This window comes from Lithobates pipiens, unplaced genomic scaffold (genome assembly GCF_037356315.1).
Source record: "Lithobates pipiens isolate NorthernLeopardFrog02 unplaced genomic scaffold, aLitPip1_a1.2 Scaffold_23, whole genome shotgun sequence".
In the NCBI taxonomy this organism is placed as follows: domain Eukaryota; kingdom Metazoa; phylum Chordata; class Amphibia; order Anura; family Ranidae; genus Lithobates; species Lithobates pipiens.
The window spans coordinates 292,553,062-292,571,142 of NW_027507785.1; the positions used below are offsets into that span (position 1 = coordinate 292,553,062).

The 18,081-nt window shown below is 42.9% G+C and overlaps 1 protein-coding gene across 4 annotated transcripts in view; it reads left to right on the forward strand.

Moving 5' to 3' along the window:
• SSX2IP (SSX family member 2 interacting protein) overlaps positions 1-18,081 on the forward strand; it is a 62,584-nt gene that overhangs the window by 24,964 nt on the left and 19,539 nt on the right. For all 4 annotated transcript variants that reach the window (XM_077450337.1, XM_077450340.1, XM_077450341.1 and 1 more), the window contains exons 3-6: positions 8,466-8,614; positions 11,372-11,581; positions 15,519-15,629; positions 17,721-17,856. In XM_077450337.1, the coding sequence (XP_077306463.1) occupies positions 8,466-8,614; positions 11,372-11,581; positions 15,519-15,629; positions 17,721-17,856 (606 nt within the window). The remainder of the gene's footprint in view (positions 1-8,465; positions 8,615-11,371; positions 11,582-15,518; positions 15,630-17,720; positions 17,857-18,081) is intronic.

The following is an 18,081-nucleotide window of genomic DNA, read 5'->3' on the forward strand; positions in this document are numbered from 1 at the left end:
GGCCACTTTCACATGACTGTTCTGATCAGGTACACCTGTCAGTTTTTCAGACTGTATTTCACCCCTGTGGACTGGCGGGTTTACACCTGCCTACCTCTGGTCCGGTCCACTAAAAATAAACGGAAGGGGAATCTGTCCTCCCATGTAGGTGGCCATAGAGCAGAGCGGGCTCTCTCCGTGTTCACTCTACTTAAATGGACCTGTCACCCACCCGCTCTGCTCTGATCAGCAGGGAATGGGCAGATCATACCTTAGCTGATTGGACGGACTCTTCTCCCCCGATCAGCAGGGAATGGGCAGATCGTACCTTATCTGATTGGATGGATTCTCCCCCGATCAGCAGGGAATGGGCAGATCGTACCTTAGCTGATTGGGACGGATTCTGCCCCGTGTAAAAGGGGCCTTATTCATCATGTGTGGCATATAATATGTAGAAGCAGCTTTATAAAAGGGTAGAACTGTTAGGATTTGATACTTGTCTGTTGTGGTTGCTTGAAAGTTTTAATAGGTCCTTAACCACTTGAATTAATTGGTTAATTCATGACCCCCCCCCCCCCCCTCCTCCTTTGCAGCATATCGTTACTCCAAAACCACAGGCACTTTTTAATTCAGATTTAATTGGCTGGAATTATGACAGCTGAGCCTTAGCACTCACACCATACCTACATATTTCCTTTGATTGGGCTTTGCCTTGGATGCCAGTGCCCATTTTTATTTTTATTTACAAAGTTGTTTTTAAATGTTTCAAGTTAGTACTTGTCACATGAAAGCCGTCTGATAACATTTTCCTAATTAAAGCACAGATTCATAAGTGCGTCATCTTGTAACCCAAAGGACCAGAGAATTTGTGTCAAGCAGCCTTTTATTTGTACGGGTAGAAAAAAGAAATGCACTAGATTGCCTCTAATTCAGCCTTTCTCAACCTTTTTTAACTCACACAAACCCTTAAAATAACTTTGCGGTCTCAGGGGGAACCCCTGCTAGAAATGACGATCTATAACTCGTGATGGTAAATGGCAAGAATGTGCCTTACATGTGTGGTCATTGGGAAGAATTTACTCCTTACAGATAACGGAAAAGATCAATGGTGTCGATGAGATCTGAGGCAGAGATTGCACATTATTCAAGGAACCCCTAGCAACCTTTGGATGAACTCCAGAGTTCCATAAAACCCTGGATTGAAAAACCCTGTTCTATTGAATTCAGTGTATCCAGTGAGGAGGGTGGTTAATGCTACAGCCTACAAATACATTTTAGACTAGCGGTTGCCAGCCATTTGTCCATGGACCACTGATGGTCCACAAGAAAATGTTGGTGGTCCCCAGGGGTTCTGCCGCAAATCAACATTGTGGCAGATGTATACCACCCAATGTTTCCATTGTCAATGCATGCTGACTGGCAATATTGTCAGCGCGCATTGATAACTGATGTATTTCCGGCTCCTGTGTATCTACCTCTGTAGTTTCAGCTCCTGTGAACTCCGAGGGAGGCACCGGGAGTAGCCCAGAGAGCGGGAGGTAAAAAAGGGGTCTTCCAATAGCAGCACTAATCTCAAACTGGAAGGGAGCAGAGCTCAAGCACCTGGCTGAGTCTGTGTAAGGCAGTAGTGGGATGAGGGCAGCTAAAGCATTGTGTGTATAAGGCAGCACTGTGATCCATGGGGTGGGGGGCAGGGAGGCGGAGCATTGTGTGTGCGTGTGTGTGTGTGTGTGTATATATGGCAGCAGTGTGATCCATGGGGAGGGGGGCAGAGAGCCGGAGCATTGTGTGTGTGTATATGGCAGCAGTGTGATCCATGGGGAGGGGGGCAGAGAGCCGGAGCATTGTGTGTGTGTATATGGCAGCAGTGTGATCCATGGGGAGGGGGGCAGAGAGCCGGAGCAGTGTGTGTGTATAAGGCATGTAAAATTCATGTTCGTGGTTTGCGGGATTCAAAATTGTAAGTTTAGTGGTCCGTGAGGCCAGAAAGGTAGGTGACCACTGCTTTAGACAGTAGTTCTAGCACGATTGTGCACTAAGCCAGCTCCATAAAGACCTGGACTGGTGTGGAAGAACTTGCATTGCCTACTCAGAGCCCTGACCTCAACCCTACAGATCACCTTTTGGGATTAATTGGTGAATTGGAACACTGATCACACGCCAGGTCTCATCCATCTACCTAACCTCACAAATGTTCTTTTGGCTGAATGGGTGCAGATTCCCTCATACTCACTCTTGTGGAAAGCCCTCCTAAAAGAGCGGGGGCTATTGCAGCCACAAAGGAGTGGTGGTGTGGCATTCGTGGTTTGGAAAAGGGATGACCAACAGGCTTGTATACCTTTTTTTAGGCGTGAGGGTAGGATGTTCACAAACATTTGACCATATAGTGTACACAAGATTTCAGTTAGATTGAAACACAAAGGATTGTTGACAGAAAAATGGATTGTTGGCAGATTTTTTTTTTCTTGCCTGTTCGCTATGTAATGGCTGTGACTAATTTTATTGCTTGTTGCCAAGTGGCCAGGCATTGTGTAATTATTGTGGCATAGCTATTGTTATAACAGAAGCCACAAGTTAATGTGTAATCTTTTGTGTACTAGTATATGCTTTTGTATTGATATTCATTGCAGTGTTTTAGTTCTCTTTAACGCTAAAGGCAATTTTTGCTAGTAAAAGTAAAAAACATGAGACGCCTCGTACACACGATCGGATTTTCTGCAGACAAAACCTCCTGACTTTTGTCCGAAGGCCTGTCTTGCATACAAGCAGCAAGGAATTGTCAGCCAACAAACACACAAACGTAGTGACGTACTATGTGGTTTTTCAGCTCTTTAGCACCACCCTTTGGGCTCCTTCTGCTAATTTTGTATTGGTAGAAGTTTGAGTGTTGATTTGCTCTTTTCAGTTTGTTTCACAACGGCCGTTCATCAACCAGACATGTTGTGGAATTGGAGGAGATAATGTTGTTTATTATTGGCCTTCGAGTTATTGCTTTGACCCAATTCCAGTCCAGGAACAGGATGAGGAGGAGGAGGAGTTCTTGGACCAAAAATTGGTTGCATTATTAATCGTGACTAATTATGTCATATGCCTTTGCTGCGGGATCTCCAGGAGAATAATCCAGATGTTTTTCGGAATTATCTCTGGATGATGGACCCCTACTTTCACCAACTCTTGGCATTGTTGACCCCCCCCCCCCCCCCCCCCCATATTAAGAAGCAGGACACTTGCATGAGGCTTATTTCTTTTTTGGTTGAATAATAATTTGATTTGTTATACTTTTGGATGCATTGAGTGCACTTTTCGGTTTAGTTCTATTGGCAGACAGCATGTCTAATTTTATTTAAATTTTTTTAATGCACAATAAAAAAAAGTGGAGAATAATACTTGACTATGTGTTTTACTTCAAATTACGTTTTGGGAGTAGGCAGTTGCATTTAAAAAGATGCAATGTAAAATTGACAAGGGACACCAACATAGTTGTATCTTTGATCTTAAAATAGTGTTGTGGTAACGTAACATGCCTAAAAAAGCTAAATTCTTTATCACTAGGAAAAAAAGCCTTTGAAAATCATTTGCAATAACTCCATCAGTATCACCAGCAAAGCAGCTTCATTATTATCACATTAAGGCCCGGTTCACACCGCTGCGGGGGGAGATCCGGATGTGATTCGCACAGCAAATCACATCCGATCTCCGTAGCGATGCGAGTTCAGCCATACAGATAGTATGGCTGAATTCGCAGCGCTCCCGCAGCAAACTCGCACGGGACCCTTTTTTGGGTCCGCAACAGAATCGGATCGCATGGGGGTTCACACCATGCGATCCGATTCCTGTGCGAGTCGGCAGATCGCACTGCGATTTATGCCGACGGATCTGGGGGTGTCATTAACATAACATTGACACTCCCAGCCGTCCGCATAGGGCAGTGTGAACTGCCGGCGGGAGGTGTGCGATGCGGGTAAACGCCGCGGATTCGCGGCGTTCACGCATCGCTATAGTGTGAACCCGGCCTAAAGAAGAGAATGTGCTCTGCATTTTCGAGATTTAATAATTTGCCACGTCACGAATATTCTCCATTACGAATGCTAGTTTACAAAACCAACCACTTCTGGCTCGTCCTTTTCTTCCGTGCATGGGTACTTTGGACTTTAGACTTTTGTCTGATGGACTTGTGTACACATACTCCATAAAACCTACCATCCAACATTTGTCCGCAGAAAATCCGACAACAATTGTCCAATGAAACGTACAAATGGTCGGATTTTCCACCAACAGCCTGACATCACACATTTCCCTTCTGAAAATCCGATCGTTGATACACGGCTTTACTCTGACCTGCTCTGTGCAATATTGCACTGAGCAGCTCCTTACCTACATTTTGGAAGCCCACTTCTCCTCCTTGCAGGTGCTCCCTCACCAAGCCATGTACTAAAGTGGCACAGAAAACAGTTTTCTCAATTTTTTAGGATAAAGGTTTCCTATGAATAAATAAAAGCTGATCATTTTAATCCATTGGAGTCCACCTGCTCAAGATGACTAATCCATGTAGAGCTAGTACAGACAGCTCGTTCTTTGAGCCGTCGGATAAAAACAGACCACCTGTAGGTCCACACATGTGAAAGGGCCTTTGCCTGCTCTATGCAGTGATTTTGCAGAGCCGACCCAATCCTCTTTTTCACAAGGTCCCACGCTAGTGCTCCTGGCTGCTCCCCATTGACCAGTACCCGGCTCTGTGCATCTATAAGATACATAGAGCCGTGGCACAGCCCTGCTCTGACATTGACTGACTGTGAATGAGCCAATGAGGAGAGAAAAACCCAGGACAGCCAAACTCCTGTGCACATCACTGGATCAAGAGGGGGCTCAGTTGAGTATTGTGGGGTTTGGGGGGGGGGGGGGGGAGCAACACGCAGAAGGTTTTTTACTTTAATGCATAATGCCAGTTCCTGACCATCACACGCCGATATACGTCGGCAGAATGGCAAATGGGCGTACAGGTGGGTCCCTTTTAAATTTGCCGCCATGCCATTGCATGCTCATGCACCGGCCGGGACTGCTGAGTCAGATTACTGGTCCCGCGGACTCGATCACTGCGGGGATACCCGCGATCGTCTCACGGGGAGATGCTAATGTAAACAAGCTTCTCCCCATTCTGCCTATTGACAGTGTCACTGATCACTGCTCCCTGTGATTGGGAGCAGAGATCAATGACATGTCACACGTAGCCAACCCACCCCCCCCGGTTAGAAACACGCCCCAGGACACACTCAACCTTTACCCTGCCCCTTAGTGTTTAACCCCTTCGCTGCCAGTGTCATTTACACAGCAATTGGTGAATTTGATTAGCACTGATTGCTGTATAAATGACAATTGTCCCAAAAATGTCTATGTCCGCCATAATGCCGCAGTCACAATAAAAATCGATGATCGCCGCCATTACTAGTAAAAAAAAAAAAAAAAAAAATTAATAAAAATGCCATAAAACTATCCCTTATTTTGTAAACGCTATAACTTTTGCACAAACCATCAATAAACTCTTAATGCGATTTTTACCAAAAATATGTAGAATATGTATCGGCCTAAACTGAGGGGGAAAAAAGGTGTGTGTGTGTGTGTGTGTGTGTTTTTTTTTTATTTTTTTTTTTATTTATTTTTTTATATATATTTTTGGGGGATATTTATTATAGCAAAACGTAAAAAATAATGCTTTCTTTTTTATTTTTTTTGTTCATGGCGCAAAAAATAAAAACTGCAGGGGGTGATCAAATGCCACCAAAAGAAAGCTCTATTTGTGAGGGGGAAAAAAAGGACATCACTTTTGTTTGGGAGCCACGTCGCACGACCGCGCAGTTGTCAGTTAAAGCGACGCAGTGCCAAATCGCAAAATGTGCTCTGGTCAGGAAGGGGTTAAGATCTTCCGGGGCTGAAGCCCAGACTGGACAGACTGTAGCAGTGGAGCCTTTTGCTGCCCTATGTCTACTCTTTTATTAGAGAGCATAGTATCCTAGTACAGACTTCTGGGCTCTGATCCCGACCATTGATGGGCATGGAAAGACTTGTTTCATAGCATTTAGTTTCTGAAAATGTTTAAAGCAGTGATGGCGAACCTTGGCACCCCAGATGTTTTGGAACTACATTTCCCATGATGCTCAACTACACTGCAAAGTGCATGAGCATCATGGGAAATGTAGTTCCAAAACATCTGGGGTGCCAAGGTTCACTATCACTGGTTTAAAGCATAACTTTTGTTGAGAAAAAAACATTCCCCTCTGGGTGATCTCTGTACATTACAAGGATTACCTTTACCTTTGTGCAGATTCCTACAATTTTTATTTTTTATTTTGAAGAAATCCCATGTGTGTTTGTCTGTGCCTCTGTTCTCAGTGAGTCTAATGGGAGTGGTTTCATAATTAGTCAGCTGTGCAGCTGCAGAGCACTAATGAGGAAATCTGCTGGGCCTGCATTCCTTTAGACATGTTCCAATTGAAATGGAGATGCCTGAAATCTGACTTGTATCTTAGGCAGACTTCTGGGAAAATTGGTGAGCCAATCACACAAGCAGGAAATGATGATTCTGGGGAGTGGTCAGTACACATTCTGTGTACACAACAACTCCATGTAGCCATATTGCATTGCGTTCTCAGAAAATTACAGTGGCTGCAGATTGAAAAGGAAAGGTAGTTTTTAATAACTTTATTTGCTATTTTATTTTTTCCCACGAAAGTGGAGTTGCCCTTTAATGGATAAGGATGGAATATTTATAATAAAATGATGAGAGCATTTGGTTAACATGCAGCTGCCTAGCGGTTTTTACTGCTTGGCCTGTCCAGTGCCATATAGCAAATACCGTATATAATATATTCTTACATTTTCCAGATTGTCTCCGATGTGTACAAAGCTCAGAATCCATTTACTGAAGCAAAGAAAATAGCAGCTTGACGAGCAACAGGTTTTGATTTTGAGTTGTGCCTGTACCAGGGGCAAGGAGCTGGAGTGAAATAAAATGTAAACATTTGTTCTGTAGCTGTAAGCTGGCTGTCAATGAGAGATCTGCGGGGTACTACATTCTACATAATAAATTCCTGCTACAGAAATATGAGGTGCTCGGTCCCTATGGACATTTTGCCTTTCAGCACTAGGGCCCTTGGTTTGAGTCTCAATCATAACACTACTTGCATGTTCTCCCTGTACCTGTGTGAGTTTCCTCTGGGAAGAACTCTGGATTCCTCCCGCACTCCAAAGACTTGCTTGTAGGGTACTTGGCTCTAGTACCTGTATGTATGCAGAGGGCTTTTAGAATTGTAAGCTCTGAGGGTGAGGACTGATGTGAATGTACAGTATATAAAGCACTTTGTTAATTGTCAGTGCTCCATAAATAACTGTCATAAATATTCTTTAACCACTTGCCGACCAGCGCACGACGATGTACGACGACAGAATGGCACGGGCAGGCAAATGGGTGTACATGTACGTCCCTTTAAATTTGCCGCCCTGCCATCGGGAGCGCGCTGCCGGCGGCGCGCTCCCGCGCTGGTCGGGACCCCCGTGAGTCCGGTCGCGGGACCCGCGGACTCGATCGCCGCGGGCATCCCCGCGATCGTCTCACGGAGCGGCCGAATGGAGAAGTGCCGTTGTAAACCACATTTCTCCATTCTGCCTAGCAACTAGTGACGCTGATCTCTGCTCCATGTGATTGGAGCAGAGATCAGTGTTCACTAAATGAAAGCCCAACCCCCCCACAGTTAGTAACACACCCCTAGGAACACTTAACCCCTACACTGCCACCCACTGGTTAACCCCTTCACTGCCAGAGTCATTTACACAGGAATCACTGCATTTATATAGCACTGATTACTGTATAAATGACAATGGTCCCAAAAATGTCCGATGAGTCCCCCACAATGTCGCAGTCACAATAAAAATCGCTGATCGCCGCCATTACTAGTAAAAAAAAAAAAAAAAAAAATTATTAATAAAAATGCTATAAAACTATCCCTATTTTGTAAACGCTATAACTTTTGCGCAAACCAATCAATAATCGCTTATTGCGATATTTTTGGTAAAAAAAAAAAATGTAGAAGAATACGTATCGGCCTAAACTGAGGGAAAAAAATGTTTTTTTTTTATATATTTTTGGGGGATATTTATTATAACAAAAAGTAAAAAATAATGCGTTTTTTTTTTCAAAATTGTCACTCTATTTTTGTTTATAGCGCAAAAAATAAAAACCGCAGGGGTGATCAAATACCACCAAAAGAAAGCTCTATTTGTGGGGAAAAAAAGGACCTAAATTTTGTTTGGGAGCCACGCCGCACGATCGCGCAATTGTCAGTTAAAGCGACGCAGTGCCGAATCGCAAAAAGTGGTCTGGTCTTTGACCAGCAAATTGGTCTGGTCTGAAAGTGGTTAAAGAGAACATGTCATAAATATGGTGGAAACGTTTGTACTTTTCAACATTTTTATTTTTTTATTTCTTCTCCAAGGAACCAGAATAATTACCCGCTATAATTCTGAACCCAGAATACCATCACCAAGCTATCCACAGTCAACACTCAACAACGGCAAGTCCTCTCAAGACTCAGATTTCTGCTATGAGGACAATGTAGAACAATGTGTCGCATATCTTGACCAGGTGAGCCTAGGATCTTGAAGCATTGCAAATAACACTAGAGTACACTAATGACATATATGGAGTTAGATATTTAAAGGAAAACTCCATTCATGAAAGTCATATGAGGATATGGCCTACCTTCCTACAGCTTTTTTCTTCTTGGTAGCGTTTGAGGGCAGACATCAGGGCAGTGTAGTCAGTAATGTGTGGCAACACCCAGTCATAAACATGTGATCCTGCAGTAAGGCCCCTTCCACACTGAGGCGTTTTTCAGGCGCTATATCGCTAAAAATAGCGCCTGGAAAAAAAACAGCCCCTTTCACTCCAGTGTGAAAGCCGGAGGGAGCAGTGTATTCATTGAAATCAATGGGGCAGCATGGCTATAACCCTTTTTTGGCCACTAGCGGGGGTTAAAACCGCACCGCTAGTGGCCGAATACTGCCGCTAAAATGACGGTAAATCAGCGCTAAAGATAGCGCCACTTTACCGCCAATGCCCGCACCGCCCCAGTGTGAAAGGGGCCTTATTCATTTCTCAGGTACCCGATTATATTCTCTGCAGTCTACACACCTCTGATAATTAATTTATTTATTTTTTTTCCTTTTTTTAATTGGGTAATTTTTATTAAGTTTTTTTCTTTTAACAATTAGACAAAAACAAACAATACAACCAGTGATAATAAAAGAAAAGACAGGAAGTATTGTCAGGGGCCAAGTTTTTTTATTTTTTTTTTATTTTTTATTTTTTTAATTTTACATTTTAATACATCACCTATGTAGAGCTGCACGATTAATCGTTAAAGAATCTAAATTGCCATCCTACCCCCATTCCTGATCTTAAAACAGCATTTCCCCAAATTTCTATGTAACAAAAGTTCTCTGCTCACTTCTGACAGCTGACAAAAAATAACAATCCATACAGCCGGTCAAGTGTTTCTGAGATAAACATTGTAACCTTCGGTCTGTAAATGAGGTTAGTTTAACCACCTAAAGACTAAACCTTTTTCTGACACTTGTTGCTTGCATGTTAAAATCTGTATTTTTTGCTAGAAAATTACTTGGAAATATATAAGATATAGAGAGAGATATTATATTTTATATATAACATTTTTAGCAGAGACCCTAGAGAATAAATTGGCAGTTGTTGCAATATTTTATGTCACAATGTATTTGCGCAGTGGACTTTCAAATGCCAATTTTTTGGGGAAAAATACACTTTAATGAAATAAAGAAACATTTTAAAGTTAGCCCATGTTTTTGTATAATATGAAAGATGTTACACCGCAAGAATCGTGAGAGAATTGTGATCTTTATTCTAAGCCAAAAAAATTGTGATTCTCATTTTAGCCAGAATCGTGCGGCTCCTCCCCTATGTTTATAGGTGAGCTCTTCTCTGTAAATGTAGCTCCTCAAACCATTGTAAAAATGTTGGCTATTTTTGGCTATCCATTTTTGAAAGATAAGTTTGTGGGCCAGAAACGAGGCTCTCGTCCACATTAAATGCATTTCAGTAGGAGGGTTTCTTCTAGGATTAATCCTAGGAGAGCATGTTTTTGATCTAAAAAGACATGGGTACCTCTGATAATTTTATAATGACCCTGGCCCTCCTCCACCCCCAATGCTTTATATAAGAAACATTACATGCAGAAATGTATATCTGATGGTGGGACGTTCCACAGGGAAATGACTTGTAAGTATCTCCTGGTCTTCATGGAGACTTTTTCAAAGGCTTGCTTTGGTGACTGAAAAACTGAATTACAAAGAACCGAGTGTGGTGCATGTGAGTGGCAAGGGTGGGGTGGTCATAGCGTCTGACTTTGTTGGCGCCATTTGAGATGTTCTGGTTTTAAAACGGCCTGCTTGAAACTATTGTGAAAGAGAATTTGATTTACTACACTCTGCACGGTTTTCTAGAACCTGTTGATTTGCACTTGTTTTGTGTAAACTCGTAAATCTATTTGTAAACAGGAGCTGCATATACCCTTACCTAAATACATTTTATAAAAATACAAATCCACTCAATTAATGATTACCATGTATCCAATTGTGTCAAAGTGCAACCAATAGCAAATAAAGTGCATATAAAACATTAAAGTGCAATAAGTTCAGCAAAAAATGCTAATTCCAAAGTGACTGTGCAGCTATTTGTATTCTGGTGAAGATACCTTTTTATACAAAACTGCTTCACACCAATCCACCGTCCGTGGCGCGTCTTCACCAGAATACAAATAGCTGCATAGTCACTTTGGGATTTGTTTGGTTTTTTTGCTGGTCTTTATGCACTTTATTTGCTATTTATTGCAGTTTATTAACACAATTGAATATATGGAATTCATTGAGTGGATTTGTATTTTTATAATATTGTGTAATGGTAAGCTCCGCTCCTGTTTACATCAAATATATATGGTCTATGAGTACCATTTAGAAACTGCAGTGACCCAGTTTTTTCATTTGTGCACTTTGATATTATTCCAATATTGTAAATGTCCGACTCCATTTTAAGAGCAGCAATCATGCATGAAAGGGTAGATTACATTTGTCTTGGTTCCCTGAATGAAAGTGTTTGGAGTCTTAAGCTCCCTCAAGATGAAATGGTGGCTTTATGGGCATGCAAGACCCTGCCATCAAATTTTTCTTCAGACATGCAGATTCACTTTGGGACAGATTTCTCTGTAGAGCCAGATTGGGCAACCTTTCTATGCCTGTGGAGGTACTTTCAATTTAGAGGGCCACATTTCATTTAAGGCTTTGCTATAAACTGGCTTTGTTTTTTCAACAGGAGTTAAAGACTTTGGGGTTTCCGTCCTTGCAAACCGCATCGAAGAATGGCAGCGGGAGACGGTTGCATGTGGTGTCAATATTAAACTGCATCCATGAACTGCTCCAGCGTCACACAAGAGACTTGCGGAGGAGAGAAGATGTGGAAACGCAAATCCTCAAAATAAATAGTGACTTGGAGTATTTGCAGAGTAATCACAGCAAACTTAAGGTAAGTGGAAAGCTTACACTTTCCACAACTTCACAAAGTGTGTAAAGCCGCATACACACGGGCGGACTGTCTGGCCAACTAAGTCCGTCAGACAATCCGACGGACAGTCCGTCCTACTTTTGAATGAACGGACTTGACCACACACGATGAACAGACAGTCCGTTGAAAGCTTGCGCGATGACGTGTACAGCACGTACGACGGGACTAGAAATAGGACGTCCAATACTCAGCAATGCAACCTTCCGCCGTGTAAATCCTTTCTGAGCATGCGCCATACTTAGTCCGTCCAACTAGCCTACTCACGAGCGGACTGTCCGCTGAAACCAAAGTTGGACGGACAATATTACGGAAATTCCGAAAGACTTAGTCCGCCAGACTGTCCGCTGAAGCCCACACACGAGCGGACTTTTCGCTGAAATGTGTTTCGGCGGACTAAGTTGGACGGACAGTCCTCTCGTGTGTACGTGGCTTAAGGCCTCTTGCAAAGGAGGTAGGGTTCTGTTGGAGTCCGCCTGCTCAGCAGGGAATCTGTCTGCTGAGCATGCGGAAAGGCTGGTCTGTGTCCGTTCCGCTTAGGCAGAGTGGGCACAGCCTTCTTTCCTCTATGGGTGGTCAGAAGTAAACTGACCACCTGACTGCTATCTGATCAGATCCACCAGAACTCAAGTTCTTCCAGAGTTGATGAGGAATGAAGTATGCTTCTATCCATTGGGCGAAGAGTGGGCAATGAAATGCGATTTAGGAAGTGTTGCAATTCAACAGTGGTATAGTCAGCTTTGGAGGTATACAACTCTTGGGCTGTAGGATAGTAGCCGTGATGGTATAAATGCAGCCCATGGAATCCTTTATGGCATGGGAAACTGCCAACTGGGAGTGGGCAATGTTGGCTAAGAGCCTGCCCGTCTGTTCTCACTTTACCCATGAAAGGATCGGTTGAAAATTTTTTCTGGCGTGCTTTCTTTGCTATCAATTGTTGCAGCCTAGTCTGCATATCTAGCCAGTAGGCATGGTTACCTGGGGAAGCATCTTGGCTATAAGGGGCTAGTGGTTTTAGTAGTTTTAATAGTGCTGACTGCCTTGATAAGAAGGCCCCAAAGATATAACTATAAATCATCCTACACCAAAGTTTGAGGTTCCATCTCAGTCATATCCATTTCCCTCATTTCCTTTCCAAAAAAGGAAATTAAGGAAATGGAGAAAGCCAGAAGGGATTGATTTCTACGCAACAACGCCAACTTGGCAGTTTAGTGTAGTGTAGCAAAGAGTAACAATAGGAAACGATCAGAAATTCCACTGGCCTGAATATCAATGGAGGTAAAATAGGGGAGCAGTTCAGTAGAACCCAAAGCCAAGTCTTTACGGGACAGAGAATTGTGGGTTTTGGATTAGCCAGTGAATTAGGATTAAGGTGTTGTATACACTGTACACCGTGGATCATGAAGGCCCATTTCCCTACTTAAATGACAGAAATTAATTTGTGTACCTTGGGCGCAGAGTGTGGGAGTCCAAGGTGGTATCAAAGACCTTAATAAATGTCCCCATGACCAGTGCCGTAAGACGCAATTCATCAGATGTATGAATGCAGGTTATATATGTAGACACTTGCAACTACACGTCGCAGTTATAATAGTTTGCAATATAAAATGTAATGTTCACCTTATAATTGCTCGCAAATTAAACTAGTTCCTCTGCAGACCAAAGTGGGAGACACCTCATGTATTTGAAGAGTAGGCTGAATGATAGATGGAAAGGATGCAACGCCTTTCTAGAAATTTAGTGGTCTCACTAATGTCTTGTGTCTCTAGGAGACTGATTTAGAGTGGGTTTGTAAGATGAGAGCATTAAACAGATTGCCTTTTTAAGGAAGGTAGCAGGTATATATCAAGAAAGTTACTAACCACTTCCAGCAGGGAAAAAAGTAGGATTCCATAAACTGGCAGATTAAGTGCGCTCCATTTGACTTGAAAAGATGAGCCCCCTGCTGCAATGGGATGAGTTCCTAAAATCCAGGAGGAAAAGTGCCGCCGCCAACAGGACAGTTCAGGCGGATGTTAATGACTTGTAGAGCTTGATAAAAGGTGTGTGTGTGTGTGAGTGTTTTAAAAAAAAAAAGTATGGATTCAGAATGCATATGAAGTAGAAGAGCCACAATAACGGGCAGAAATCACTTATTGTAGTGTCTGTCTAGCCCAGTGTTTCACAACCTTTTTTCCATCAAGCCACCCTTTAAAATTATGCAAAAACTCAAGGCGCCCCACCCTAAATGTAAAAAGTGAAACTAATAGTTTCGTAGCTACCTCTACACATGTAGGACACCCACATTAGAAGTGCTTTATTCTTCCAAAGCAAATACACCTTTACACACTGGTACTGACTATTACTCCAATGTTTCTCTTTCCCCTCAGTTTCTCTCCCTCACTCTGCTAATGTGACCTCAGTGTTGACAGAGGAACAAACAATGATGCCGTGCAGGTGCCCAACGTCCTCGTTATTAACCAATGACATCATTGGTTGTTAGGATGCCGGAGGCTAGAAGATTGTAGTGATGCACAATGAAAACCTGTGGCTTTGTGTAACTAAAAGCAGGCTTGATCCGACCACTTTTAAACAGCTTTTTGGCCAATTTTTTGGTATTTTGCCAAGGAGCACCTCGCAGTGCTTGGGCGCCCTGGTTGAAAGGCTGGTCTAGCCGATCGGTGACAGTTGTCTGATTCAAAGAAGTGAATGGCATCATTCACAACTCTGCTTCACAGGATAAAGCATGGAGCATTGAAGGCACAGCTATTGTAATCATTTCTTGACTTTGTTGTTTCTGCACATGTGGTGAAAAATCCTAATTTTGTCTTGATTTAAAGCGGTAGGACATTATGGATTACTTGCCTTAGAACGAAGCCCTGCAGTGGTGTCTGGTCACCGCTGAGGGAGCTGACCTATTCCATCAACGTTTCTTCTGGAATTGCTGGCTCCAGCGCTGTGAGCATCCGGAACAACGATGACATCATTCCAATGCAGGAGTGCGGGAGCCCTCTGTTCCGGCGGCATATGCCGGACCTGCAGAGCACATGCGCCACTGACATCAGTGGCTGCAAGCAGGATCAATATCTCCTAAAACGTGCAGGTTTAGAAGATATTCTTTTTACTTACAGGTAAGTCTTAGTATAGGCTTGCCTATAGGTAAAAATCACCAAGCTGGGTATAAAACCACTTCAAGAAGGTCTCTTTATTCTCTGGATCTGCAAAGAATTATTATTTGTCCCAGTAGTTGAGCAGTCGGACAAGGAATGGATGTGTGGGATTTGCAGGAGGTAAGGGCTGAGTAAGAACATAGTGGTCTGAGCAGGGTCCATGTTTGTTTTTGTTTTTTTTGTTTTACTATTTGAGCTGACTTAGACCCCTTTCACACTGAGGCGGCTCCCATTCATTTCAGTGTGACTTTTTACACTGGGGCAGTGCGCTTACAGGATGTTAGAAAAATTCCTGCAAGCAGTACCTTTGGGGCGGTTTGGGAGTGGTGTATACAGCGCTCCCAAAACGCCCTGCTCATTGAAATAGATAAGCAGCGCTTCCAAAGCGCTTGAAAAGTGCTTCGGAAGCACCGCAACATTGGCGCTTTTAACCCCTTCGGCCACTAGTGTGGGGGGGTTGAAAGCGGCGCTTAAACAGCGCTAAAGCGCAGCTAAAATAAGTGACGCTTTAGCGCTAACACGTCCCCGACTCGGAGTGAAAGGAGTCTGAGAGATTGCAGTATCCTTCAAGCATTCCATGTTCTAGTGCAGCTCTAAAAGCAGGATGTTCATATGTGACAATCAACTATGACTTCTGACGTGGAAAGTGTAAATGAAAAATGTTTCATCAGATTTAATATGTATTTAAAAAAAAAATCAATAAAACAAGCTCTACAGGTTTATTTTTGTAAAACTGTTCCTAAATGTTCTAGGATCAGCTTGAAGTGACTAAGCGAGAGAATGCTGCTCTTCTGGAAAAAGAACGACAGCAGCTGTGCAAGAATAACAGCCTCCTGCAGCTGCTGAAGAATGAGAAAGAGGAGGTGAGTGAAGTGTCCTGGCTTTGAATAGTTTGTAGGGGTCTCCAGGAATTCTAGCCAGCATTTGCTCCTCCTAAAGCCTTGTACATACAGGCTGAAATTGGCCAGTTCGCCAGAAGTCGTCAGACTTTTAGCCTGTGTACAGCTGTCTGTTCAACAGAAGCCGGTCTCGTGACCGGCTTCTGTCGAATGGACATGCAGGAAAACCCAGCATCTGACCAACATATGATCAGTACTGGCAGACAGTCACTGCCAGCGCTGTTCAGTGCCCTCTGGTGGGGGAGGGGTTGGATTCCCCCTGTCAGAAATCCATAGGCACAGCACGGGAGATTGCTGCACTAACATTTCTTGTGTTATTGGCGATCTGTTTTTTTTTTTCCCCGCTGGGTTGGGGGGGGGGGGTTATTTGTATTTTTTTCTTTTTTATATTCATATATACTTAGGTGGATGCAGCATCAGACCGATGCTGCAGCTGTCCCCTGGCGTCTCTGCACTGAGAACCGAGTCATCGAACATTGCCGATGGCTCAGTTCTCTCATCTCCCTGAATGGAGAGCTGCTGACTCAGTCAGCATCTCTCCTGCTCTGCTCCTCCACGCTCATTGGAGTGCTGAGCTGTGGAGGGGTGGGGAGCGGCCACCTCAGTGGCGCACTGATACTGCCATCAGTCCAGGCAGCTTGCGGATCCAGACTTCCTAAGTCGGGATGCCACGCTGCCTGGACTGATCTGTGTGACGTCAGCGGAGAGCGGACTTCAGACCGTTCTCCACTGAAAACGGGTCACAGGAGTACAAAGCGAATTGCATGCCTGTGACCTATAGAGGCCTAAAAAGCTCAGGCTGGACTTCTCCTTTAAGACTTCTGTCCCCATCTCTGCTTGTAAAGCTGGCCATAGGGGGATATAATTCTAAACATTAATTCTTAGAAAAATTTATATGAAATTTCTCAGAACATTTTGTTAGTAGTTAGAAAATTTTTGTTTGCTTTTAACACTTGATTTTGGAATAAATGGACTTTACTGAATGAAAACCACACAGTGTTAGAAATGTGCTCCATTCTGCTCCTTTGAATTTTCTCATCACTGCTGTCTAAAATGACGGTTTCACCCAGCTGATGATTAGAAAAAGGAACAAACCTTTTCCCAAGAATTTTTGTTTGAAATATTTATTTAAATTTTTCATATATGTGCGACTTTAAGTCGTGCCGACTTCAAAGTTCAAAGTAGTCCCTGTACTACTTTGGTGGGAGTTGAGGTCCATATACCTCAAGTTTACGTAGGCATTCCCTGAAATTGCGGTAAAATCACACGACTTTGAAGTGTGGAAGGGGCCTTGAGATAACGAAGTGCATATATTTTCCTTTCCCTTTTTCATACATTTCATGGAGTGCTTCTCATACAGATAAATGGCCCATGTAAGCGATAAATGATGATGGTTACAAAGTTTAGAGGTATGTTCTATGTTTCAGCTTCAATACATATCTATAAGACTAACACATTTCCTGAGTTTAGTTTACTATCATATGGCTACTGTTGCTTAGAATACAGCAGAATTTTCTGCAGATCTTTTAACCATGTATGGGCCATCTCCAACATTTGAGGGTAGCCAGCTTCCCCATGAATAGCGAAGAGTTGAGATGAAAGATGCAGCCATGCAAGGACTGTAGTTCTTGTGTGGCAGCTGCTGTTGCCGTCTTCATGATTCAGCTTGGATGCCAAATTTTGGGTGAATCAGACATGACATGTTGTAGCGTGATCTGACTGATCACACATGTGGTGGGTTGCCTAATTTGCACATGAATTTTTGTTTTCCTCTGCAGCATTTGTTGCTGGATGAAATGATTCCCGATTAGATGTCCTGTTCTGCTTCATACATTAGTCTGTGAGCTAATGTTATTGCTGGTCTATTTTTCAACTGGGGAGATTTTCCATTACTTAGCTTACCTGGCAAGAAATTGAGGGAAATTGTATTGGTAATCAATATAAACTTGTCAGGAGTTCTATTTCTTCCCCACAATAGCCAAAGATGGGTGAAATTATATGTTTTATTCATGCTTGCATGATTTAAAAGCTGTTTTAATGCTTGTTTTTTTGTAGGTTCAGAAATTACAGAACATTATTGCCAGCCGCTCCACACAGCACAACCACAACATGAAGAGGAAGGAGAGAGAGTACAACAAGTTGAAGGAGAGATTGTACCAGCTGGTGATGGATAAGAAAGACAAAAAAATATGTGAGTGTCACCCTAATGTACAGTGATGAGGTTTGATAAAATATGTGATCTTAAAGCAGAACTCCGGGATTTAAAAAATCCCCATTAGTGCACACACAGCTCTGCTATTCAAGAAATGCAGCATGTATTCTGCCAAGGAGGAAGTGTTAGAACAGCGATTACATCATATCCTCTGCTCTCTAAACCATAATTAAACTACATTTTCCATGGATCTTTGGGTTTGGA